General features: G+C 29.2%; 3 protein-coding genes and 1 long non-coding RNA gene across 9 annotated transcripts; 2 read left to right on the top strand and 2 right to left on the bottom strand.

Annotated features, from left to right (window-relative positions):
* Positions 1 to 8241: 8241 nt before the first annotated feature.
* On the top strand, positions 8242 to 15836 carry LOC124952290. Its single transcript, XR_007101856.1, has 3 exons — positions 8242 to 8652; positions 14332 to 14386; positions 14491 to 15836. It is a non-coding gene; the product is annotated as an uncharacterized LOC124952290 (long non-coding RNA).
* LOC124952253 (valacyclovir hydrolase) lies at positions 13292 to 18170 on the bottom strand. 5 transcript variants are annotated; one of them, XR_007101849.1, is made up of 8 exons: positions 17356 to 18170; positions 17185 to 17275; positions 16557 to 16877; positions 16195 to 16450; positions 15966 to 16107; positions 14689 to 14787; positions 13733 to 13919; positions 13323 to 13430 (listed from the first exon to the last, which is right to left on the bottom strand). XR_007101849.1 is itself a non-coding variant. In XM_047501834.1 (6 exons), exons 1-5 carry the CDS (start codon positions 17503 to 17505, stop codon positions 16014 to 16016), a joined length of 912 nt encoding a protein of 303 aa, XP_047357790.1. In that variant the 5' UTR covers positions 17506 to 18169; the 3' UTR covers positions 13292 to 13430; positions 15966 to 16013. The 5 variants fall into 5 exon arrangements, 1 of the variants encoding a protein (XP_047357790.1); XR_007101845.1 differs by having other exon boundaries at positions 13733 to 13914; positions 14064 to 14787; XR_007101848.1 differs by lacking the exon at positions 13733 to 13919 and having other exon boundaries at positions 13294 to 13430.
* Positions 18171 to 19500: 1330 nt separating this feature from the next.
* LOC124952272 (ubiquitin-conjugating enzyme E2 C) lies at positions 19501 to 24043 on the bottom strand. 2 transcript variants are annotated; one of them, XM_047501882.1, is made up of 5 exons: positions 23771 to 24043; positions 21039 to 21463; positions 20494 to 20624; positions 20177 to 20381; positions 19501 to 20080 (listed from the first exon to the last, which is right to left on the bottom strand). In XM_047501882.1, the coding sequence occupies exons 2-5, from the start codon at positions 21052 to 21054 to the stop codon at positions 19959 to 19961; spliced, it is 474 nt and encodes a 157-aa protein (XP_047357838.1). In that variant the 5' UTR covers positions 21055 to 21463; positions 23771 to 24043; the 3' UTR covers positions 19501 to 19958. The 2 variants fall into 2 exon arrangements, with proteins under 2 accessions (XP_047357838.1, XP_047357830.1); XM_047501874.1 differs by having other exon boundaries at positions 20494 to 20608; positions 23771 to 24041.
* On the top strand, positions 21310 to 24593 carry LOC124952266 (kxDL motif-containing protein CG10681). Its single transcript, XM_047501859.1, has 4 exons — positions 21310 to 22151; positions 22238 to 22437; positions 22496 to 22630; positions 24170 to 24593. The coding sequence occupies exons 1-4, from the start codon at positions 22003 to 22005 to the stop codon at positions 24298 to 24300; spliced, it is 615 nt and encodes a 204-aa protein (XP_047357815.1). The 5' UTR covers positions 21310 to 22002; the 3' UTR covers positions 24301 to 24593.
* The last annotated feature ends 2387 nt before the right edge of the window (positions 24594 to 26980 follow it).

Raw genomic sequence — 26980 nt, forward strand, 5'->3', positions numbered from 1 at the left:
CGAAATCCGTAGCAACGAAGACGCAACGTTATTCCGCCGCAATTCGTACCACCCCTAGCCGCAATTCGGTCTTCGACCCACCCCTGACTACCTTAACCTGCACCGGAAGAAAGTCGATACGTGAGTCACGAACGTACACGCCCTTCGACGAAACGTCGAATCGAAACGATCAATGCCTCAACGAACATTTTCTCGCACTCCTGCGTACGATAATTAGATTCAAATATTAAATAACGCTTTGAACGTTTAAGTTAATTATATCTATTGTTCAACATTATTATTTCGTTATAACAAATTTTGAAATGAAAATGATTTTTTTACAATTTATCAATTCTATTCAATTAATACAATTATTAATTGTTACTGATAAGTAAATAAATTCATTTTTATTACTTTTTACTTGAAAACAAATGTTTTATGCATTCGTATATGTATTATTTCTTTATTGCAATCCTTTTTTTATTTGATCGTTAATTGAAGCTCAATATTTTTTTAAATGGTTTATAAAGCTTTCTGAAATAATTAAAAACGATATAAATATGAAAAACGATATAATAATTTGTAGGAGTCAAATATTCATTTTGATCAATCAAGATGACAGATATTTTTATAGATATAGATCACCTTATGAATAGATAGATAACCTTGTTACTTAAGTATATAGAATATCTTATTTATTTTACACACACATACATATATATTTAAATTGTATATAGGTATATATTTAAATCGAATATATAATCTAATATAGGAATTTAAAAACCTTTATATACAATACAATGTATATATAAATATAATTGTATATGCTGGACATATTAAACGTATAATCAATCCTTAAAGGTTGCGGTGAACTTTATTAAATTATATGAAGTATATCAAATATTATTCAGAATTATTATGAAAATTAATTTCCACAATTTCTATCTAATATTAACAATATTAATAAAAATTGTTAATTGAATTTCTTTTTCTTATTGATCTCTAAAATAAAAGAAAAAATACTAAAATACAATTTCATTATCCATGATAACGATATCATAATTTTTTGGATGACAATTTTTAATGGTTAAATCTAAAATCGATTATCGAACTTAAACTCTAAGAATTTTGTCTATGTTAGCTTTTCCATCAACGTAACCCCGATTTGAAGATCGCTAGACATTTGTCACCAACTGCCGTCGTGGTTCTCGCTTACGCAGAAACCGATCACGTTGACACAGCTACGTTATGTATGTACATCCTTGCGAATGCGAAAGACGAGGGTATAGAGGGGTAAGCTTGCTTACGGCATTGCGACGTGTATAAGCCGGTCTCTCCGCTACGTTACCATGTATGGATCACTCACTCTCCGTTGCGCGGTGAGAAGAAAAAAAGATCGCGAGCGATCTACACGCAGGCATCGAGAGAACCTATACGTTTCTCCTTTTTAACGTTTATAACATCTATCGAAGAAGTTTTTAAATCTCTTAGATTTTCATTCAATCAGCTTTTATTAATTAATGTGATATATAATATGAAATTTTATTATAAAATTTTTCTTTTGAAAACAAATAAATAATTTTTGCAATCTTAATTAACATGTCAAAAATATTATCCTACAAATTTAATTACACTTGAGAATGGAAAATTTTATAATATGTTATATATAAATTTTTTAAAACATATTGATTGAATTAATGATTAACAATTTACTAAAGATCGTGCTTTTTAAAGAAATTGAAATTATTTCTATAGTCATAATTAATTTTATTAAAAACATATCATAAATTTTATCTTGTCTTGATAGAAGATTTACTAGTGAAATTTAAATCCAATATAATATATATTTGTATATCATAGTTTTATTAGCATATTTAAAGTCTCTAATATTAAAGATCTTGAGATTGCTGTAAATTTTCGACTCTGAGTGTACACCTAGCCATAGTGGATACGTTATGTAAAATATATGCAAAAATACATTGATTCGTGATAAATGTATATAGATATTATTAACATTATTCAAGGACGTTTCTAATATCATCAACAAGACGTTCATTACGATTTAACTCACTCTGATTATTACGTATTCCCTATAATCTAGTCGTTATACTTAATCAACCGTTTTGTAATTAAAATCATTTCATTAGAAAGTGAACATGTTTTTCTCGTTACATGAGCTCTACTTCAACGCTATTTAAACGATCTCAATCTCGCACAATGACAAAAAGAAACTTTCAACGTGAAACGTCTCCAATGGAAATAATTCGAGCTATTTCCGAGGAGATTTCTTTACCCCTATTGTCTTCGTGATCCAGATTTCTCAGGGTCGTATGGTAACCTCAATGAGAATTGTTCTCCATTGAAATTGCTATCCCGATTAAATTCGAATCCCACAGTTAAGTATTTTCATTGAGTCACTTATACGAAAAAACGATAATACGAACGACTATATTATAATATTGGTTATTTGAATCTTGAATAAGAACTTCATTTTGTCATGTGAATTTTTCAATTTTATAACTCGAAAATAATCTGAAAAGAAAATCTCATTTACAATATTAATATAATAAACATTAATGTAATATTGAAAGCAACTTTAAGAGTTATTTAAGAGTAAAAATTAAATTAAAAATTTTATTATTAAAATAATAATAATAACAATGATTTTTTAATTTATTTTATATTATTATAATATTCATTTTTTCTTTTTTCTTTTTTATTTTATTTTAATAGAAGAAGATTATTAGAATGAGTGAAGAAATTATTTTTATCCTTCTTTCGACTTCTCAATCTCTAAAATTAATTATCAATGTATCTTTATATCAATTCATTCTCAGAAATATCTTCCTTTCTTTTTCCTGTATCCTTACGAAGATTACGTAATTCGAATTTGCAGAATGTTACCGATAATGCTCCAGAAGAATACACTTGGAGCTTAATGCTCCGTGTCCATTGTCCTTCATTCTTACTTTGATATTAAGCTAACTAGCGAACTCGTCGTACGTGGTCGATGGTGACATCACGTCTACTTTAAAACATTACACGACCTTCCTTCTCGACTTGAAAGAGAGAGAGAGAGAGAGAGAAAGAAAGAGAGAGAGAGAGGAAATAAAATGATTTGATTCGAGCTTGACCATCGTTCTTACCTACAACACTCTCTCTATATCTCTTTCTCTTTAAAAGATAAATTTATTGATAAGTTCGATTCGTACAAGATAAAGCTCGAAGTAAACTCGATAACTCGTTTCTTTAAACGATGTCACTGTTCTTATTCATGTATTTTCAAAAACATGTATTTTCTCGGCATTATCTTCGTAATACCGGATTAAAAAAAAAAAAAGAAAAAAAGAAAAAAGAAAGAAAAAAAACAATAGAAGGGAAAGGATATTGAAAGGGGTGCCGATCCGACTGGGCTTCATCGTCGTTTCGTATTGCACCGTCTCGATCCGAGAAAATTGCATGGATCTTGTAATCCTATCTAGTCTATCGAATTTATTTTTAACGAAACACGCTACGCTCGACGTATTTCCGCATTTTTGTCGATTCTTTCATATCCTCCAATTCTCTTAACACATTAAAGATATCCATTAACTTATCTATCGCTAGAAAAATAGAGAGATACAGATAGAGATTGCATAATATATATTAGCTAAAGATTTGGATTATTAGATAATAAGAGATAACAATTCGTATTTGTCAGCAAACTTAATATTTTTAATTGTTCATCTAAATCATCTAAGTCTCAAGATGATTAGAATTAATTAGATAATTATTTAAATATATAAATTATATAAGATATATTATATTAATAAGAAAACTTCTGATTTGTAATATATTAATAAGGAAAATACGATTATTAAGTTTTATTTGTTTATTTACTACATAACTTCCTTTTTATTTTATAGTATATTTCTATCAATATCAATTATACAGAATGGATCAAAAGTCCTCAGGTGGGCCAAAAGTTTGTAAGTAATTTTAAAAATCAATTACTCTTTTTCGAGAAATTTTATGCTAATTTTTCTTGAGATTATAAAACTATAAACCTAGCTTAAAAAACTACGAGCCTATAAATAGTCTCGAAAAAGAATTATTGATTTTTAATATCACCTAGAAACTTTTGGCCCATCTAAGAACTTTCGATCCATCTTGTACATTTAAAAGGTTTCGTGTCTGGAAACAAGAAGGGAGGATCATTATCATCGATTTTCACAATTTACTTTATGAAAAAATACAATTAAATTATAGAAACATCTGATATGTTGACTTGTTTTTATTTTCAACACTTTGCTATGTGAACTTCATACAGATATCGATTTCATGTTTCTCAAGTGTTATTTTGCCGACAGATGACAGAGATTGGGAAACGATTACCTCGAAACGATTGTAGTGTGAGTCATTTATTAATAAATAAGTTTCTTCGGCGGTTTTACACATTTCTTTTGCAAAGGTTAAGGTGAGAGAATCGATATTTCGTTGTCCTTGTCTGTCATGCTGTTTTATTCCCACTGATATCACTGATATCGACAAAATAAAGATCATATAGCTATTTATTTTTTATGTATCTACGAATCTTTAATGAATCATTAAAACGATACATTTTGTTAAAATATAACAATTACGTAAATTATAAGAAAGAAACAAAAAACAAATAAAAATCTAATATTCCCTGATCTTTCGAAAGTCTCCAATAAACTTATCATTAATTAACTCTTTATAACCCAATTTTTTTCGTACCTGAAAAACATTTTATAAAAGATTTACAGTATATGTAACTTATGTTAATGTAACTGTATTATAAAAACAAGAATAAGTTATATTTCTAAATTGAATAATTAATTTTTTGACGGAGAAATGAAATAAAAGTTAAAAATATAAATTTATAAGAGCATGTGATTTCAGAGTTACATAAACTCATAGAGGTTTAAGAAGACATTTAAATTTCCAATCAATTTCTTAGCAATCGATCGAAGCGTTCTACTTCAACGAATGAGCCCAGAAATGAAGGGAGAGAGGATTTGCGTGCACCTCGACTATGACTCAGAACGTGGACATCGACCTCAAAGGCATAGTATTCCGAGTTCACCCCTTATTTGAAAGATCCTACAATTTAGTCTGCTTTTAACAAAGAAAAAAAACCAGAGAAAGAATAAAAACCAACTACGATCGATATAAGTAAATTCTAAACCATGAGTTGAGTCAGACGATATTCGATGACTAGGTTACATCATTTGATAGACATTGATAGTGCTGTTGATAGAAAGAAAAATATAAAAAATAAATTAAAAGAAAAAAATAAAAGCAATTACGGGATCGATCTATGTAGATTCAAATTATGAAACGAATCGGATGATATTGTTAATAAAATCGATGACATCATTGCTAGACAGAGATAGTACTGTTGATAAAGGAGAGAGAGAAAGAGAGAAAGAGAGAGAGAGGTATAAAAGAAAAAAAAAGAAAAAATAATATCAACTATAATTAATTAAGATATACTTTAGTCATGAGACGTATCAGATGATATCGTTGACAAAATCTGTGGCTTGAAAATCATCACTGAATATTGTTGATAGTAAGGGTAGAATTACTGATAGAGATGATGCTTGTGATAGCATAAGACTCAGGTTCTTTTTCTGAGTCAGACACGCCAAGGGGAATTGAGTCAGCGTCTATCGATCGACGTTTAGTCTGACGTCGTAGATGAGTGTCGGCGACGTGGACGTTCAAATGCCAATGGCGAATCGTCTCTTTGCATTATACTGGTGATACATTAAAAGCGATCATGGTTAATGTCACGATCGAGGATTTGTTAAAAAAAAAATGAGCTAGAGAATGAAAGAGAAAGAGAAAGAGAAAGAGAAGAGAGAGAGAGAGAGATAGAGCGAGAGAGAGAGAGAAAGAGAGAATCACACGATCGAATAAGGTGTCAACTAGCGTTTAACACGTGTTAGACCTTGCCCTGCCTATTTTATTGATCCTTAGGATATATTCGATGACAGATACTCTTCTAAATACTTCCGCAGACGTATACGTGTGCAGGGCATACATAAATAGAGAAACAGAAAGAGAGAAAGAGAGAGAGGGAGAGAGAGAGAAAGAGGGAGATAGATAGATAGAGAGAGAGAGAGAGGGAGGGAAGGAGAGAGAAAGAGAGAGAGCTGCTTTGAAACGTCCTAGCCTCTCTCGGCGATATTGATCCGTCTACCACCACACTACGACATAAAATCGTCCTGTTAACTGTCTAGAACCATCACTGATGAAAATTCTATCCTTGCATTATTTTTTTTTCTTTTTATTCCTTTTTATTCTCTGTCATGTTTTCGATGACATAAGTTCGATAACTTCATAGTATTGGATAGAGGTAGATTCAATGTCTTGGAAAATCGTTCAATATGTCAGGACAATGAAATGGAGTAAAAACTAGATTTTTATTACAATGAGACATTGAGTATTATGTCGTCAATCGGTAAATTACATCTGATGGATATTGTAATGCTGAGTGAATGTACAAAGTATTCCTATGATCATTATAATTTTTTATAAATTTGTTATTTTATTATTATTATTATGTCTCTTTCCTTTCAGACTTTTTGTGTCTGATTAGAGATAGTAAATCACATGAACCTTGGTCAAGCATGTTTTCTCTATAACTGTTTGTTTATGGGGTGTTTAGCAATTTTCTTGTGATTGCACATCTGTCTCAGACCATGGTCAAACGTGTTTCCTCTATAAGCATTTATTTATGGTGTGTTTAGAAATTTTCTTGTGATTGTGCATATGTCCAAAATTATTATTATTATTATTATTATTATTATTATTATTATTATTATTATTATATTAAATTATATTTCTCCGGTAAAATATGAATCTATAAATACTTTTTTGCACTTATTGTAGATCGTTTTTGTAAAAATTATCTGTTGTTTTTACTTTTGCGAAAATTTACAATAAACAACAAATGAGTTCTCCCGATAAGATAAATCTGAAAATGGATTGATATTCTGCGTCGCAAAGCTTATTAAACTTAATTGATTTAAAAGCAATTTATAGAAAATTCACATTGGCCAATGATCGATTAACGTTGAACATACTTCATTTTAATTATTCGAAGGGCAGCCAGTTCGTTTATACATATGTATGTATGTGTCTCTTTATCGAGGCCACGATTTTGACACACAGAGCCACTTTCTCGCAAAGAACGATCCTGAAAACGGATGACAAGGGTCGCAAGCTGCCGTAAATGGCGTCGACTGTCCGCTTACAGAAGACACCGAGATGTATCTCTCTTGAAAAAGTCACTAACGAAGAAAGAAGATGAAGAAGAAAAAGGAGAAGAAGGAGGAGGACAAAAAGGAGGAAAAGGAGGAGAAGGAGGAGAAGGAGGAGAAGAGACAAGCGAGTCGATAACGGTGCTCTCAAAATCTGAGTCACGTCCTCTCCACTTTCCCTCCCATTCTCTTCATCGACCTTTTTACCTTCGCCGAAAACTCTTTACGTTGAATTTCATCTCGAGGCTGTCTTTCCACAATCACTTTTTCAACCAATAAGGGTTGCTTGATAATTTTTGCAAGGTCTTATGTAGAGTTCGACTCGATATCTCATTTTAAGTATGTATATATATAATAGTGAATTATACATATAATATTATATATGTATAATGAATTTTGAAATAATTTTTTTCTTTAAAAAATTATAAATATTAAAGAAATATTACACAATCCGTTATAATTATAATATGAACCTTTTATCGTTGGCAATTGAAGTGAACGAGTGACAATATATTTTATGATTATGATAAACTATACAATGTCGATAAAACGCTAATAAAAAATTAATACAAATTTTTGAAAGTAAAAATAAATGAATTTAATAAAATGTCGTGACCTCTCATCCAATGAGATTCATTCTTCGAAACGTTTCATGACAGTTATTCTTATTTATTCTCCGCTCTCTCCTTCTCATTCATTCTTATTTATGCTTGTTTGTGCTCGACGCAGTTCATTTGATATTTTTATGAGGTTTTCAACGAAACTTTAGAATTCAATAATAAAAAAAAATCGTTTTTTTTAATTATTTTTTTTTATACATATACTCTATCGAATAATGAAAATAAAAATATAAATATTAAAAATTACAATAATTAACATAAAATATCAAATATGTCTGCTACAATAAAAGTGATTTATTTTCAAAAGAATTTTTCTTGATGACATTACTATATAATATTTAATACTATAATAATTAATATTACATAAACAACATAATTGAAAAAATAAAATTCTAAATCTCTATGGGAACTAAAATAAAAATGTAAAATTCGATCGAATGAAATCTAAAATTTTTCTACAAGCATCAATGTAATCATATAGAGTTTTATAACTCATCCTCGTAAACGAATTTACCAAGCATAAGTGTGGGAGGAACTCTCCATGGTTCCTCGGTCCTACACGTTTGGTGGCCGGAGAAATTGCAATTTATAACGTCGAGAGCGTGAGTGCAACGGTATATACGTGAAGTTATACGACGTCGTTGGCAGAGAAGAAACGAGCGAGCGAACGAACAAGCAAGCAGAGTCCAAATGGAATGGTCGGCATCGAGAAAACGGTCATCCTTTTTAAAACACATGCTGATCCGTTCGCAAAACGTATATATGTACGCTCATGGAATAACTATGTGAGCATGCACGTGAGTTATCGACTTGCATTTACACTATACATCGTCTCGTGAATTTCACTTGCATCGCACTACATTTTATGAGCTCTCAAGTCTTTATGGAAATCTTCTGTCAAGGAGATCAATTATCTCTTAAATCTGATATTCGATGTTTTTAGCAAGATTAAGATTAACAATCAAATGATTTGTTAGTTTCGAATAATTAACTTATATGTAGGTATAGTATAAGTAATTAAATTATATTAATGTGACGTGATCAATTGATCAATCAGATATTGTTATTGTTTTGAATTCGTGTTGTTATATTGAAAAACTCTTTTGTCATGTAGGCGTAGCTTATTAAGAATTCCATTGTACTTATTATTGTATAATATAAAACTAAATATATATATAATATAAACGACATTAATGACTAAACGAAATTTTGAGAAAATACTAAACTACTAATTTGAAATATTTACAAGATATATATATATATATATATATATATATATATATATATATATGAAAATAATAGAACAATTTTATTTATTAAATCACAAGTAAGCCAAGAGTTAAATTATTTTAAATAAAATTTTGTTATCGATATATATTAGAATGTCGATTCAATATTAGATGTGAAACAAGAATAAATAGAGGCGGAGTTTCGTAGGAAGATAAAAAAAAATGGAGAATGTTGAGTTCGACTTGAAATCGTTTATCGTAGGCGAAACAAGGTGAGGAATTAGTCATCCTCGCGAAGGAATATTACTGCAACGATGTCAACTCTTTTGCGGTTTGTTAACAGTATCGCATGGAAACAGTAAATACAAGCGAAACAAAATGATACTATCGTTGTTTTCGTTGTCACTCTCGAAGGAATTAAAATTGAATCGATAGCCGACGGTCAGACTTCGAATGTCCTTACTGAGAACTCGCTAAACGACGTAATTATTACAAAACGCCATGTGAATCCAAAAAAGCAAAAAACGTGGTTCATATTATTCAAATAATCGTACATATATCAATATTGCATACATGCCGGCGAACAAACGATTTCATATAATAGATTCTGAAATTGATTGTAAAATTTCATTTAAAATACGTTTATATTTCGAATGGCTTTTGTTTCTCGAATAAAATGATTAAAATTACGTAAATACGAAAGTTTGAAATGATCAATTTTACAGAATTTTGTAAAACGATTTTTCCAAGAGCTCGATTAACCCTTTAATAAATGATTTAAATTAAAATCAATTATAAATAAATTTTTAATATACCTTCATGCGCAATGTAATACATTCGTAATATTTTAATCTTTATTATATTTCGTTTAAAAAATATGATAATATAATTTTTCCATTGTTAGTCTTTAATATTTACTTATAGGTAGTATAATATATATATATATATATATATTTTTTTTTTTTTTAATTTCTAAAAGAAGATCTTGCATCAAAGGATTAATATGTTTTTCCCTTTTTCTAAGACGTACGCCAGCAAAATAAACAAATTTGTGTGGAACGGTGAAAGCAGCTCGTATATAAGATTTTCTTCTTGATATTTTAAGAAATTAAGTTCTGCAAGCTGCTTGTGTCTGATATACCAGATCCGTGTTCTATTACTGAAAGTACAAGGATGTCACTCGACAGGATAAGAATTAAAGAATAAAAAAAAAAAAGTATCCAATCTAAAGGGTGGTATATAAACGGTAGTACGTGCTTTTGCAAAGTTCTTAAAACTTGAAAAAAAAAAAGGGGGGAAAGGAAAAAGCTGATTTGAAAGAAAAGAGCAAACACTAGAGACGACGAATAAAACATCAAAGAAAAATGCAGAAATGAAATAAGACAGAAAAAAGATATATATATATATATATATATATATATGTATATATATGTATATATATACTGGAATCGAAGGGAGAAACGATGTGTCCATATTTGGCTACACCCGCTGCATTCTCACCAGCCTACTTCTTTTTATTTCTTATTACGGTCCTCACCTATACTTACTACTCTCAGTTTATACGATTCTCGTGATGTAACAACTTCGTCACAGTTCTCCTCATTTTATCATGATATTGTCGGTGAATATCAAACGTCGTACGAGCAAAAATAGCATGAATTTATTAAAAAAAAAAAAAAAAAAAAAAAAAAAAAAAAAAAAAAAAAAAAAAAAAAAAAAGGTGTATTTATAAAAGAAAATAAAAATGTAGAAAACTCAAAACAATGTGATTTTAGTTATCATTATTCTAATACAAAGATGACTAATGTGAGTACAGCTCATGATAATATGTTACTGCAAAATATTCTTTCTTTTCGTTCTAATTTAAAACAAAAAATATATAAGAGAACAAAAATGTTAATATAGATCATTAAAAACAATACAAGTTAAAATGCAATCAGGATGAGTATAGTTCGTTCACTATAGTATAGGTACTTAAGTAAGATCTTTTCTTTTCTAATCTACCAACATTATCATCCAGCAAAATAACGATATTCTCTGAAGCTATTAGCCTGGAAAGAAGCTAGTTTGAATTAAGTTCTAGATGGGCGTAGTTAATTCAACTAATGATCGAACTTTCTCGTTCATACGCCCTGTTCTCTATATGCTAAACACTCCCTAAGGGTTACTTGGGGTCACGAGGGCAGCTAGTTATCTCCTATTAGATCTATTATGGCCTCTTTTTCATGCCATTTCGTATAATCAACTATTACTAAAAAAAAAAAAAAAAAAAAAAAGAAAAAAAACCCAAAAGTAATGAGAATAACGTGTACAAAATTATAAAGACCCAAAAATAAAAAATTATTTCGTGATATATAATTTGCTTTTAAAAGGATCGAATGTTTTTATAAATTAAACTCGAGTATCATTTTATACCATGTTAGGAAAGTATACTTGCAGTCATACTGAAAAAGACTTGCATCGTATTACACACAAAAGGTGTCCGTATAATAAGTGGCACGAAACTACTTTCTACAAAAGTAACGGATGATATCCCGATGTTCGTCTCATTTCGAGTTTCCGATAATGCGAATTCATGCTCGTATATTTTATCTAAAAATGTTTCCTACTATTCTAAACATATCCTACAAAGCAGGAAAGTATACTTCTAAAGTTTTTAGATAAAAGAAATGGTTTCTCATACAAAATATTTCGACTAAAGTTGAATTATCGTAAATAATCATGTTAATAAATTTTTGACTGGCTATTTCATGCTTAATTAAATTAAAAAAGTTAATAAAATTGCAATTAAAATGCCAAATATAAAAAAAAAAAGAAAAAGATAATATCAATATTAACTAAACATTATCCAATGCAATAAATAATATATAAACATTTTTATAAAATTTTGTATTAAAAAGCTATTGAAAAACTAAATATGAAAACATTTATATTGCAAAAATTGTAATTAAAATACTATAAAAGAATAGATAATATCACGATTAGGTGAATATTTTTCTTATTAAATAAAAATATTTTAAATATTAAACTTTAATAATTAAATAAATTGCTGCACATGTAATACGAACACAAATATATTCGTGACCGATCAACAATGTATTAACATTCGTGCGATAAAATGATATCGCATGATTCAAAGATGGCGCAGGATTAACATCATATACAGTTCGCTTGTGGAAGGACCATTGATTTTTGTCCGTGGAGAAGCGCATTGCGGACGTTTTGGCTGCTTGCCTCGCGATCAATCGTAAAACGGCGCGACCAAAAAGTTTCTAATTGAAATTCGTCGTTTGGCTCTATTGTTTCAATCGAATTTATATCGAACGAAAATATAACGAAAGCAGGAACGATGACATCCATTAAAAATACCTAGAACAAGATCTCAAATGTGTTATTAACAAAATATTGTATTTATCTAACTTTATAGTAAATATTATTAACGAGGGACTAAATATACGGTACATATTAAATATTATTTAACGAGAATTCACGTCAAACATATTATAAGCTTAAAGCGAAACTAATGAGAGAGCCGAGCATAACTGGTACAACAAAGAAGGGAGAGATTAATTATTCAATCTGCAGACGGAATTCATTAAGCTATGCGCGTTATACTAGTTAAACTTCATTAGGAACTTTATAGGACAAATCGTATATAAAAAAAGCAATATAAAAAGAAAGTGGTAAAAACTCCGAAGATGTTTCTTCGTCATCTTTGAAAGCTCGTAACTTCTCTCCCTTTATATTTTTACAAGTACGAACGATAATTTGAGAACACAAAGATGGAGAGAATTCTTAAGCTGAAAAAATATCAAGAAAAAATATGCCTTTCGAATCATGTAGGTTTGTAAATCTGGTTTCGATCGAAGTAACGTGAGTTTTATATTATACCAAGTAAAGATATTAGATTACTTTCTAAGAAGATAAAAAAATATTCAAGGTATATGTAAGGATTATGCATTTATAATGCAGTGCGTGCGAACTATCTCGGTGAACGTTAATTATGATAGAATATAAAGAAAAGCAACGCTCTTATAAATACAACAAGTATAAATATAATATGTATGTATATACATATATATATATATATATAATATATGCTATATATCGTATATATATATGTCACAAAAAATATTCCCGTAATCTATAAGATCCATTAAAATTATTGTATTGCTTTAAACTCACTGTTATTCATACGACAAAAATAGCTACTAGTCGATCTATGAGTGGCCCCGAGAGGAACTTCGTTATTAGCTCGTTGAATTCGTTGGACTCTTTCTCTCTCTCTCTCATCAACTGCAAACTCGCAAGTGACATCGTCCGATATTTTTCTACTGCAATAAGGAAATGTTAAAGTGTTAATAAAATTTATTTATATATATATATATATATATATATAAAACATTATAAAACCTAAACTATACCATAAGATTTAAAAATTATCAAATCTACATGTAGGAAAATTTATTATTCAATAAATAAAATCAAAACTATAAAAAACTAATTACATCTACATAACCATAACGAATCAATTAGAGAAGTCTGTATATAAAATAAAATAAATATTGATGTTCAAACGGATGGTCATTTGTACGAAAAAAATCAATAATGCTATCTAAAATAATATCAAAGATACGTTTATGTCAATAAATTGAGAATCTCGTTGTGACGTATCAAGCAATCAACAGTATGGTGCATGATTGATATGCAGATTAGAAGTTGCTTGTTATGCTAGTGGCAAAGTAGAGGACGGATGTCAGATCTACGATCGTACGTGTCCACTATCTAATGCTCATATCGTATTGATTCTTCTTCCATCTAAACTACGAAGACATTATAAAATAAAAATACAAGAGAATATATGTGGAATCTATAACGATATATTATATATAACAATTCCGTTTTATATTATAATTAAATGATACTTCATGAAGCTGCTCATAGGCAAACGCCTTCATAAAAATCACCTTCATCAAATGACTCCATAGCCTTGGCATTATATAAGCAACACTTCCCGTACTTACGACAGCTTGTTACCGTAATAATAATCTAATCTAGTTAGTCTTACAATCGAAATGAAAAATAGTTCAGGACGATCAATTAAACGATCTAATCAACATGCCCTTTGACTTTTCACGTTAGACGGTTATAACATATGATAAAATTAAAAAAAAAATTATGAAATATAAAGAATTTCTAGGAACTTTAAAAAAAAATGTCTTTGTTCTGATTAAGAAAGAAAATGCTGACAGACTAAAAGTGATTCTCAATTATGGAATATTGATCGATGGTAAGCTAGAACTCTTGTTCGTTCGAACGTCTTAAAGCATAAAAGAGATGCCATAGAAGAGGAGAAAATTCAATACGTGACACTTGATTTATGTTTTTTAAAAGGCACCACTCTAGGTAGTCGGTTCGCCACGATCGGGCACGTCGATCGTATGACCTGGCACGGAGGACGTACGTGGGATAACCGGCATGAGAGCGCAAGCAGAGAAAGGAGAATCGCGATACAGCGTGGGCAAAGGAAACGTTAAGCCTCTTTCGGTATGCCACAACCAAAAACGATTTCGAGTTCTATGCCTTTCTTACTCGATGACGTTCAACGATCCGGTTATGAGTTTACGTTCCTAAATGAGATAAATGTGTTTGAACGACACTTTCTTCGTAGGATGAATGCTTCGTGTCTCCCTGCAACATGAAGTAAATGTATTCGATTTCTGATCACTTTCATAAAAATTATTATATCAATGAAATTTTCATTTGATACACGTTTCTTGTGATACTTTCTGATATATATACATATGTTTTTATTATAATAATAGAAATGAGCATATAAAATATATCATAAAATACTAAGAACAATCATAAGAATCATGATAAATTTCAGATAAGAATAAATAAAATGACGTAATGTTTTGCGGTCGATTCCGCGAATTGAGCTACTTGGTTAAATTATAAACAGGAATCATATATAAATGTGATCTATCTATTGATATTTTGAGAAATCGCGAGTTTCTAGAAACATACGTTCACATTTTGCTATTTTTCTTAATGAAAACGTTTTTTTGACCATCAGTTTATAGTATTATTATCATGTTCCTTCGTTTCAATATATACATATCCGATTTAAATGAATACACGTGATAATTTCTCTAAGTATTAAAATTGTCAAAAAATGTTTCAAATGAATATTATATGTATCAAGTAGACACACCATAATAATAATTATTTAATTTTACGATAATATTAAAAAACTCTGTGAAGCTCACGTTAAAATTTTTAAATGATATCGAATAATTGACATCAAATCATTTTCAAAACACTACTAATTTGTGTTTCTTACAAATCAATATTGAGATATTAGGTCTCAAAGGTGATATACCGCTATATATTTATAAAGGCCGACTGAGCAATCCGCTCACGATATATATTGGATAACGGCATATGTAATGTAAGATATATTAACTTTAAGATTTAATATTTCGATAGTGATTTATGCATAAGACATAAGTAAGTAATGTTTTGAAAACATTTCAATTTCGATTATATTATGCAATGAAAAAATTATAGTTTTCATTTACAAATATAAGCAAAATAAAGCTTTCCAAAGTCATCACAAAGTCAAATAATTATCATTATAATGATATGTCATACGGCATTCGTTTAAAATATTCTTTTACATTTTTAATATTTACAGAACAATCGCATGTATACGTATAAACCGGACAATTGTGTGTGTGTGTGTGTATGTGTGTATGTATATACAAAATTGAATAAATGATATAAATATGATATTTATAATATTTATAAATGAAATATTTATAATATTTATAAAATTGAATATATATAAATGTTGCAAAAATTACCCAGTATAATTTATCCTTATTAAGAAAATAAGAAACTTAAAAAATGTTTCAATCTTCTGTCAAGAACTTCATGGCCAATGTATTAAATTCCTCATGATATCTTAAATGTAAATTATGAGCTCCTTTTTCAAATATTATCACCCTATTAAATAAGTTTAAATACATGTTTATATTAATACATCTTCCATACTGATTATATATTTACATATAAAAAAAAATATCCACATACTCAGAATTTTTTATATGATCTTTTAAATAAACTGGATGTTCTGGCTTTACTATTACGTCTTTTGCTCCATGTACGATTAAAGTAGGACACTTTATTTTATCCAAAACATTTTTACACAAATCACCCTTGTTTTTTTCATATATTCTTTCCATACCATCTACCCAATCGGACCAAGTATTTCTAAAATACTCTTCCCCATAAACTTCAATCAATGGTTGTTTCATTTTATCCGACCAAGTGTCGATGTTTTTAATGCCTTAAAATCAAATAAAAAATGCATATGTATATACGTGTTTACATTTGCCATTTGAAATAATAATATTAATGATATAAAAATATAAAAGTTTCGAATAAATACCTACTTTTATAAATTTGGAGTTCTTCGGGAATAATGTAAGCATTCGCACCAAATACGATCATTTTACGAATGCTATCAGGATTTTTGGCAGCAAGTATAAGAGACGTGATACCACCATCGCTCCATCCAATCAAAGAGAATTTCTTATATCCTAGAACTTTCATTAAATTAAAAGCATAATCGGCATCACGTTGCAAAAAATCATCTGAATATATTCTGTTCAGTGGTCTCGATTTTCCATATCCAGGTGGATCCCATGCTACTACAGTCAACTTATTTTTATCAAGATTTTCCAGTTGAGGTTTGAAGTCAGTCCAAGCAGTTCCTAAACAATAAAACAACTTATTAATAAAAATCGCTGCATAAATATTTTTAATTACTTTATTCAACTTAGTAATATATACATATCCATTACTAGGGTTTTCTTCTTTACCAACAAGACTATTAAGTTTAATTATACTATTATCTACTGTGACAATATGTAAGAAGAAATAAAGAATATAGAGATAAATGACTATTAATTCATTTTTTTTTTATACAATAACGATTTTTTATACAATCATTTCAAAAAATTAATTTTAAATGTTATATAATTTTAATATATGAATAAAAATTCGTGATTTTCTAATTACCTAGGGCACCAGGTAATAGGAGAACAGGATGATTACCAATCCCGACTCTAACATAATTAATATCAAACCCATTGACATTGACCTTTCTTTCCTGCGAAGAAAGAAAACTATATATACAAATATAATGGCAGTTGATCATTATTTCAATAATTAAATTACAGTTTCCTTTACCTCGATATCTTTAATTGTTTTTACTGAAAAAGTTCTTCCTATCGTTGTGCGTACTATTGACACATACTTCTTAAAATTTAATGATTTTTTCTCGGTGAAAAATGAAAATGTATCCACAACAGTAAAGAATTTTCCTCGTAATGCCGCCATGTTTACACATACATATAGATACTGCTATGTGATTATATATGGATATTATAATAGCAACGACCGTTGAGTTCAAATTGAATTGAAAAAATATATTGAATAAAATAATAATCAATAATGGCTTTTTTATCAGTTAAATTACGTATATCGCGCAAAATAAATGGCTATTGCATTCGAGCAAACTAAGTAAAGAATATATATTCTATTAATTGAATTGTTTATCTTCGATGATTTCCCTTCAATTAAAGTACGTTTGATTTCGTTTATAATTCAATTCAAATTCCCTATTCTGATAAGATACAAAATGAAGAAATAAATGTAACTATTACATAAGTAAAAATTAAGTTTAAGTCCAACACATTGAATTTTTACAATCGTTACGTGTATATACATACACACACACACACCCACACCCACACACACACACACACACACACACACACACACCCACGCCCACATACAAATATATCTACGTATATGTATATAAAAAATGTGCGTACAAAAAAAACTACGTAAATGTATTTGAAATAATGTAAACATTCGAAACAAATAAGATTAGCTTTTTATACTAAGTATAAAAAACGTGATACCAACATTGCTCCATCCAATCAAAAAGAATTTTTTATATTGTGGAATACACAGAATTATATAATAATTGCATGTGTGTGTGTATGTGTGTATATATATATATATATATAAATATATATATATATATATGTATTATATGTATATATATATATGTATGTATGTATATCTATATATGTATATATGTATATCTATGTATGTGTGTCTATATATATATATATATATTAACTATTTTAATATTAGTAAAATATTTTTAAAAATCTGAATGAGAAATTATTGGTTTGATCTTTTATTCATATGGACAAAAACCAAAACCAAAAACAATTTAACACATTGACTGCCGCGCGAATTTTGCGTCACTTGTGCAAGGTGCCAACATAAATTGTTTAGTATGCGATGCATATTATGTTCAAATATTATTTACAAAAGATAAGGTGAGTTATATAAAAATGTCTTATGCAATTCTCGTGGTGGGAATCACCAGTGGCCACCAAGGCACTGTAGACCATTCTGCACATATGAGAAGCCAAAAATAGTAATAGATTATAATTTAGGGAAATCTTCAGTTGATTAAATGACTGCTTATAGTTCACCAGTGCGAAAAACTATAAAGTGGTAACAGAAAATTGGCAATAGAGTTTTTGCTGAATACTTGTGTTGTAAATTCAATGGTGTTATACAAACAAGAATCTCGAAAAAATATTTCAGTCACCGATTTTAGGATGAAGTTAGCAATGTATTTAGTGAAATGTTTTGATAATGAATATTCCATTTCATCAAGAAATTGCGTACAGAAAAAACGTCGTCATGAACTTAAAAGGGAATCGAGAAGTATGCGAAATGTAAGGCGATTTTGCAAAGAGTGCTACGAAAAAAATTCAAAACTTAAGAAGAATGAGAGCAAAGAATTGCACTAAAAAAGTGACGACATATTGTGCCGAATGTCCTAGTTCATCTTTTCTTTGCCTACTGTGTTTCAATGTGGCTCATCGTTATGTGCACAAATAATATGTATATTTTTTTTGTATTAATAAAATTATAATTACATGTTCTGTACAGGATTAATTTCTTTAAACTACTACGGAATCAATGGTATTATTTAAAAAATTTATTGGATCGATGTTTATCCTAATTATGTATTTTCACTATTCGTGGCGTCGCCGGTCACCGATGGCCTCCACGGCGCTGTAGCCAAATCGAGTGCCGGTCATCGGTGACTTCCACGGCAGTCAACGTGTTAAGAAGTGATTTTTCCTATTAAAATATTCACAGTAACTTAGTAAAATTACTATGTAGTTACAATGTTCATACGTAGAAGTATCAGTTACATCATAACTGAAGAATCATACAATGTCGTTATAAATTGCAATCGAAATAAATTAATTTCTGGCGGCAAATAATTTTTTCAATTAATACAATCATTTTAAAATATTTATTTTGGAATTGTACAATGACTATAAATGAAATGAAGATATATATCAAATGCACTAGTCACATATGAGAAGTGTAATGATGTTGAAATCCAACATATATTACTAAATGTAAAATAAATAAATACTTTTCATAAAAAATCTGATATAATTGCAAATGCCTTTGATGCTCTTACCTGATCTTGATATCAGAGATTCTATAAAATTAAAGTCATGGTAAGAACAAAAACAATTTACGTAAGGGCAAATGCAATAAAGCGAAGCATGTAATGTTGATCCCATATTACACTTTACACTAATGAAATATGAATCTAAAGATTCCATGTCAATGTAAATGAGTCTTTAAGGCAGACAATGCTCAACATTTTACTTAGTTATAATCAAAACACTGATAGGAATAATAGTAATGAAAGGTTCAGAATGATCATAATTATGGGCTTATCATGAATCTTGATTATGTTTGAGAGCTTTGTGATATTCTTCTGTTAGATGCTTTTTATATTTTGTCTGATCGCTCCATAGTTCTGCTGCCAAAGGATTAAGTGGACTATCGTTGTTGGGTTCTATCATATCAAAAATAAATTGTACATATAAATGAGTGAAATGAATATGAAAAATTCAACTCTGCGTATCACACAAATATGGTCAATATTACTTACCACTAAGTAGAGACTGTATAGATAACAATATAGTACGAACATCATACAAAGCACTCCACTTATCTTTCAATATATCCAAACATATATTACCAACCGAATCCACATTTGGATGGAAACAAGGAGTGGCAAATCGTACTATTGGTGCACTGTATGGGTAACTATGTGGAAATTCCAAGGTCAATTTATATGTAAGGCCAGCATAAACCTACATAACATAAATTTATATGTTTTAAAGATATTTAAAATAATTATCTTAAGATAAAATTTAATTTATAAATTACTTAATAAAAAAATCTATTCCGCAAATCAACACTCACTGTATCTTTAGGTCCTGTAATAGTTCCAATCCATTTGAATAGATTTTCACTCTCTGGAAAAGCAGACACTCCTTTTTCTGTACTCATCATCAAGACCATAAGTTCCTTTTGTAGGCTATAAGAAATTATTTCTTAATAAGAAATAAAAAAATGTTTAAAAATTTATAATAGAAATTTATCGAAGAAACTATCTGATCAAATTAATACTTTCACAATTTTTCTAAGTGAAATATAGTCTTCTTGATAGAATTGTACTTGAATAAATATAATAAGCTGTATTTTGTACACATACAAACGTACAGGCATGCTTGTGCGCACACGCATACACGCACACATATATCAATGATAAGATATTATTTTGATTAGAATCTAAGGTTATGTCGTTCAATAACACATTCGTTTAATTGAGTTATTTTTTTCTAACAAGCGCACCATTTCTAAGCATCCAGCAAGAAAAAGCTCAAATAAAATTTAAATAGGTACAAAATAATAATATTTATAGCGAAGGCTAATGCAAGAATACAATGGATTACTGAAAGACGTACCGTTTACTGACTGCATGATTATCTTTCGGTTTGTTCTGTTTTTCTTCTGTAGCTTTGCTCGGCGTGTTTTGAGAGGAATAAAATGGATTTATATTCTGGGCCATTCCGAATACAAGGTCGCAAAATATGCTCTCACAAAAGTTTCTTCTTTTACAGAGATTATATGAACTAGGCTTCGCTTCGAGAGACAACAGTCACTGTGAAAATTTGAATGCCTCACGTGCTATCATCTGTCTTGAAAACATCGAACAACGAACAGCTGTTGATGCTCCCCCTTCTATTTGCAAACGCGTCACTTCTTGCGTCTGTTCTATCTCGACAAATTAATCGTAATTTTTGGTTTTTAACTACACAAAACGATTGTTCGGTTGAAAAAATTATCTTCTTTTATCTTCGATTTGTTTAACGTGATCGATATCAGACAGCTGTAAAATTCAATAAATATTATATTAACAACACAACGCAAAATTTTTCTGATTTCTTTTACTGTCTTTTGTCTTATATTTTGGCGCCACGATTTGAAAAAATTTCTCAGATTTTATGTTAATTCAATAATTTACATATCATTGACCTTTGTAACGATAATTTACTACAAATATTTATACTTCTTGAACAACAATATCATTAAGATAATAAAAGTTTTATCATAGGTATTTGAAATGATGTGTACATGAATTCCTATATCTAGTTGAGGATAACTCGATAATGGCGGAAATGATGAAGTGTCAGTTCGAACTGTCAAAGATCAATAGAATAATTTGACGATGTTATCATTATGTCTTAAAAGATTTTACATTTTGAGATATGTTTAAAATATATAATATCAATTGTGTTGTAAATCTTATAATTATTGTGCTTATATTTAAGAACTTTCAATGCCAAAATTTAATAACAAGTCTTGTATTTTTTAATAAGAAAATTTGTGAAAAGATAATTACAAAGTTTATTAAGAGATAATAGAATCATGACGACTACACAAGGAACACCAGAATCAGACACTGGAAGCTTTGAATGCTTTCAAAATTATACAGCACCAGAGGTGTTCATACAAGGACTAGCAGGAATAGTAGATCAGCAAGATGTAGAATCTATGATACGAGCTCAAAAACAAATGTAAATATTACATTTATATATATTTTACAGTATTTATTTTAATAAGTATCTTATCATATAATAACTTGGACATCTTTATATTTTAGGTTACAAAGATTTGAAAAAACGAATGAAATGTTAACTAATTGCAATCAATTATCAATAAATAGACTAAAGTCAGCAGGAGCTGAATTTAAAAAGCATACTGCTCTGTTGATAGAAATGAAAAAAGACTTGGACTACATTTTCAAAAGAATACGTATAGTGAAAAATAAATTAAGTCAACAATATCCACAGGCATTTAATGGTAAGTTAAATATGAAAAGTATGATAATTTAAATATTAGCATTTAACAAATGTCACAGAGGCCGTTAGAAGCAGTTTGGCTGAAGAAGTAATTGTTGAGGATATTGATTGTTCGGTAAAGCCATTGGAACCAGAAATAGTTCCTCTGCCAAGTGCTACAGTCAATGATACAGAGAGAGATCCAGATTCTGATGGTAACCATAATTGTACTTGAACTAATTATACAGTTATAAAGTGAATTTACATTATCTCCGAATGATTGTTCGATTCTTCAATATATGCATATTTGGTAATGAATTTTTATTAAATGTTTCTGATTCATAGTGTTAATGATATTTTCAACAAAATATTCGCTCTGTAGTTTACATGCTTGTAGCGATGCTTCCTATAATACGTACAAAAGTTGTAATGCCAACGTACTGACATTGAACATTTTTCTTATTGTATTATCATCTATGAAAGATAGTAACTGATGTAGTTAATTATTTATTGCTTATAGTATCTATTATATGTTTTATAAATCGCTATTAGGAAGCTTGACATCGTGCTATATATAAATGACAATTTACATTTGAGAGCTCATTGAAACATTATATTGAATCTTGCATATAAAGTAATGCTATATAAAATTCTAAATTTTAAGTTTTTTTATCTTATCACAAATTGCAAAAATGTATATTACTCAACATCGTTCTCATATGATATTACATATTTATCAAAAAAACAAAACAAAAAAAAAAAAAAGAAAGAAAAAGAAAAAAAAAGATCAATAGTTTTCTATTCTAATAAGGATAATGTTTAAAGATAATATGAATGACAGAAAATACAGAGTGATCTAATAGTGTTGCATAAAACTTATAAATATTAAGAAAATCAATCTTTAATCTATTGCCTACTTAGTATATATTATCTCTATACAAATAGTTCAAAACTTTAGATGATTACACATACTAATAAGATTATATTTAAAAAGATATTCTTATAAAACACTAAAGTATTCTGTCATTCGTTTTAAATAGCACGTATCTTCTTATTATGAAGTCTTTAATCAAAAGTATATTAGCAGACTCATAAAGAGAAATTAGGAATTGTTACTATCGGTGCTATACAGATTTTAAAGCTGCGTTCAATTGAGATTTTATCCCGTTGTAAGAAAGAAAGAAAAAAAAAAAAAAAAAAGAAAAATGAAAAAAAATTAAAAGAAGACAAAAAGAAAAGAAAAGAAGAAACCAAAAAGCAAAAACCTATTAAAACGACGAAAGTTCGTTTCGATGTAAAGTTCATTAAAACGACCCATACTATTTTTTAATGCTAATGAAAAAAAATAATGGTACCTTGTATCGACGACGAGCAATCTTGTTGAGCGTTATTGAATGTACATGTTACGGTCGAAGTAAATACATACATGTTAATTGTGAATAACTTGTAAAGAAGAATAGAAAGTAAAAAAAGGATATACTTCCACTGTAACATATTTATGATTAATGTTGTATAATGCGATACAATTTAGGAAAGTACGTGATAATAGAAAAGGAAATATATGAGGAGCCTTTATCGTCAACTTTGCTAAAAAGACACTCTCGTTTCATTTCCCGTTTTTCCGAGCTTACGAACCTAACCATGAGCCTTTACCACCCCCCCCCTTGTCCTCCCCCTTCTCTCCTCAACGAACCCAAATTCTGAAAAGAAAAGATACAAAAGCTAAGTTGATATCAATTATTCTTCGTGTACAGTTCCAGTCGAGGAGTTTCAGTTCGCGAAGCTGCGTAAAAGGCGAATTAAGAGCAACGACAGTTCATCGACGGAGAGCAACAACGATCAGAGTATCGCCGACACGTCATCCTGCACTTCCGACACCGGTTGAATTTTCGCGCGAGTTGGCCAACGAGCTGTTTGAAAGGGAGCGGGAAAACTACGCGGAGAGAAAGAGAGAAAGAGAGAAAGAAAGATAGAGAGAGAGAGAGAGAGAGAGAGAGAGAGAGAAAGATAAATAGAGAAGGAGAGAGGGAAAGAAAATGAATGAAATAGAGAAGGAGAAGATAAAAAGAGAAAAAGGAACGAATGAGATACTTGCGTGTTTATATCGCGGCAAGTCACGATGATGTTCGTTGCGAACCTTAACTCGACAATAAAGAAAAAAAAAAAAAAAAAAAAAAACCAACAAAAGAATAACTACAAATATGCCTCTTTTACTCATTGCACGATTGCAAGTTCTGTAATACACGCGTATGAATATCAATGTCCAAATAAAGAGATTCAAGGTCAATAAAAATATTCTTTATGTGTACATGAAAGTTAACAGTGTTAATCATTTAGCGCGAAAATAATTCATTCAAAGTAATTTTGCAAATAAATATATCGTAATTTTGCGATATTATTTATTGGAATTTATTTTCTTTGTTATCCCTTATCATTGGGCTTTTATTGCTATAATTATCGATATAACGTTGTTGCTATGCGTACTTTTAGTTTTTACGTAAAATATGTTAATGACGAAATTGCGGTTCACCTTCAATAAAGTATACCTCACTGTTTCTCCCGCTTCTTGGCCGAACAAAGAGGACAGTGAAGAAATATAATGAAATATAAAGGCGTTGCTATGGAAACACACTTATATAATTTATAAAATATTTCTCTCAAAAGGTAATTAATTAAAGTTGATGATAAATTAGGACGAAAAAAAAAAAAGAAACATTCTCTAAATGTTCATAATAAATTTAAATATTAATTTGAATGGATTTATAATGAACGTTTTCTTAGATATTTTCATTTCCCTTTATTGTTAATTAAAAGCTCCATCGACAGATGGAGCGCGAGTGCGACTCGATTCGCGGTAAATTTAATTAATAATATACCCGTGTATATATATCCTTGACAATATAAAAAATGTATTAAGAATTTATATCGTAAAGAGACCGTGATATTAAATCTTATACGATGACGATCGAAATGTGTACAAAAAATAAAACCAAAGTATAAGTAATAAAAAAAAGTATAATTGCCAGTGACCACCTATAAACCTTATCGATACATTTGCACAACATACATTAATAATCCCGTCAAAATTTTGCGTTATGAGACGTAGTACAATTTAAAAGAAATAAAAAAAAAAAAAAAAAAAAAAAAAAAAAGAACAAAAAAAAAACAAAAGAACAACGAGCCTATCGTGAATGTTAGATTATCTTTATTATTACATCCGTTTAAAAGGCATAACTTATTTATAAAAATATGGGATTGAGTAGTGTTGGGAACGGGGTAGGATATAATAATAGGATCGAACAAATTCTTAGTTCGCTTATAAAATAGTTAATACGAATAAATCTCAGTACTTTTTACAAGTTACAAGAAATAACAAGATCTATCGTAATTATCGGAGACGTAGAACTTATTATAAATGGATCTTAGGCTACACCAGTATATCCTTAAATCTGTCTTTTTTTTTTTTTCCTTTTTTTTTTAACACAGAAGTATGATGATTCGAAAGAAGAAAAAGAGAGCAGTTGGGAATGAATTATGAACACATAATAACTGCTGTCGATCGTACAACAATGAATTTACGTATATATCGTCTACGTATTGTTGAAAAACTTTCACGATTATTATTATTATTATTAATGAACAACACAGACTCAATGATTTAACTTTTACATGGTATCTTTCTTATTTTCTTTTTTTTTTTTTTTTTCTTTTCTAGAAACATTATATTCTCGTTACACGCGAAATAAGATCATCGTGCTCGTTTGTCAGCGAACACGCTAAAGTTCGATTCATAATTTTCTATCTCATATAAATCTTACAAAAATACATACACGTTTCTTCTCTTCGTATTTTTATTGTCATGTATTTGGCAGTACCCGCATAAATTTCGGCAATATAAGGGCAATCGCATAAAGATACTCTATAAGATCGAGATAAAAGCCATATATAAATATAGAATTTCTCTCATTTCTTTCGATGCGTAACTTTACGATATAGGCACAAGTATTATGTAGGTCCCTTAAATTTCTTATATAGGAAGAGAACTTTCTTTTATGCTACTGTGTAATTCAGAACAGCACTAAAGATAGCTATAATAAATTCTTAACGCAACAAGAAATTAATAGTTCGTTACTATGTTGTTGAAGAGAGAATGATATGGTTACGGCATACGAATCATCTTATAATAAAAAAACGGCTAACTTACATTTTATAAAAAACATGTAAAATAATGTACAAAATCGAGAGAAAAGGTAATTATATAAAAGTACTCGATAGGGTGCAAAGTGAGTTGCAGAGCGGAACGGGGGAAAAAGAAGGGGAAGAGATACTATTTACAAATTATTTTTTTTATATAAAGTAGAAGTTGAGTTAGTAGTTCTACGTGAATCCCGATTCCAATATGTCCTTTTTTTACTTATCGAAAGTGTCACTGGCGACATATTGCAAGCGCGCGAAGAACTATACTTTTTCGAATACTACTAATAATAATTAATAATTAATAATAATAATAATAATAATAATAATAATAATAATAATAATAATAATAATAATAATAATAATAATAA

Source organism: Vespa velutina, chromosome 1 (assembly GCF_912470025.1).
Source record: "Vespa velutina chromosome 1, iVesVel2.1, whole genome shotgun sequence".
Classification (NCBI taxonomy): Eukaryota; Metazoa; Arthropoda; class Insecta; order Hymenoptera; family Vespidae; genus Vespa; species Vespa velutina.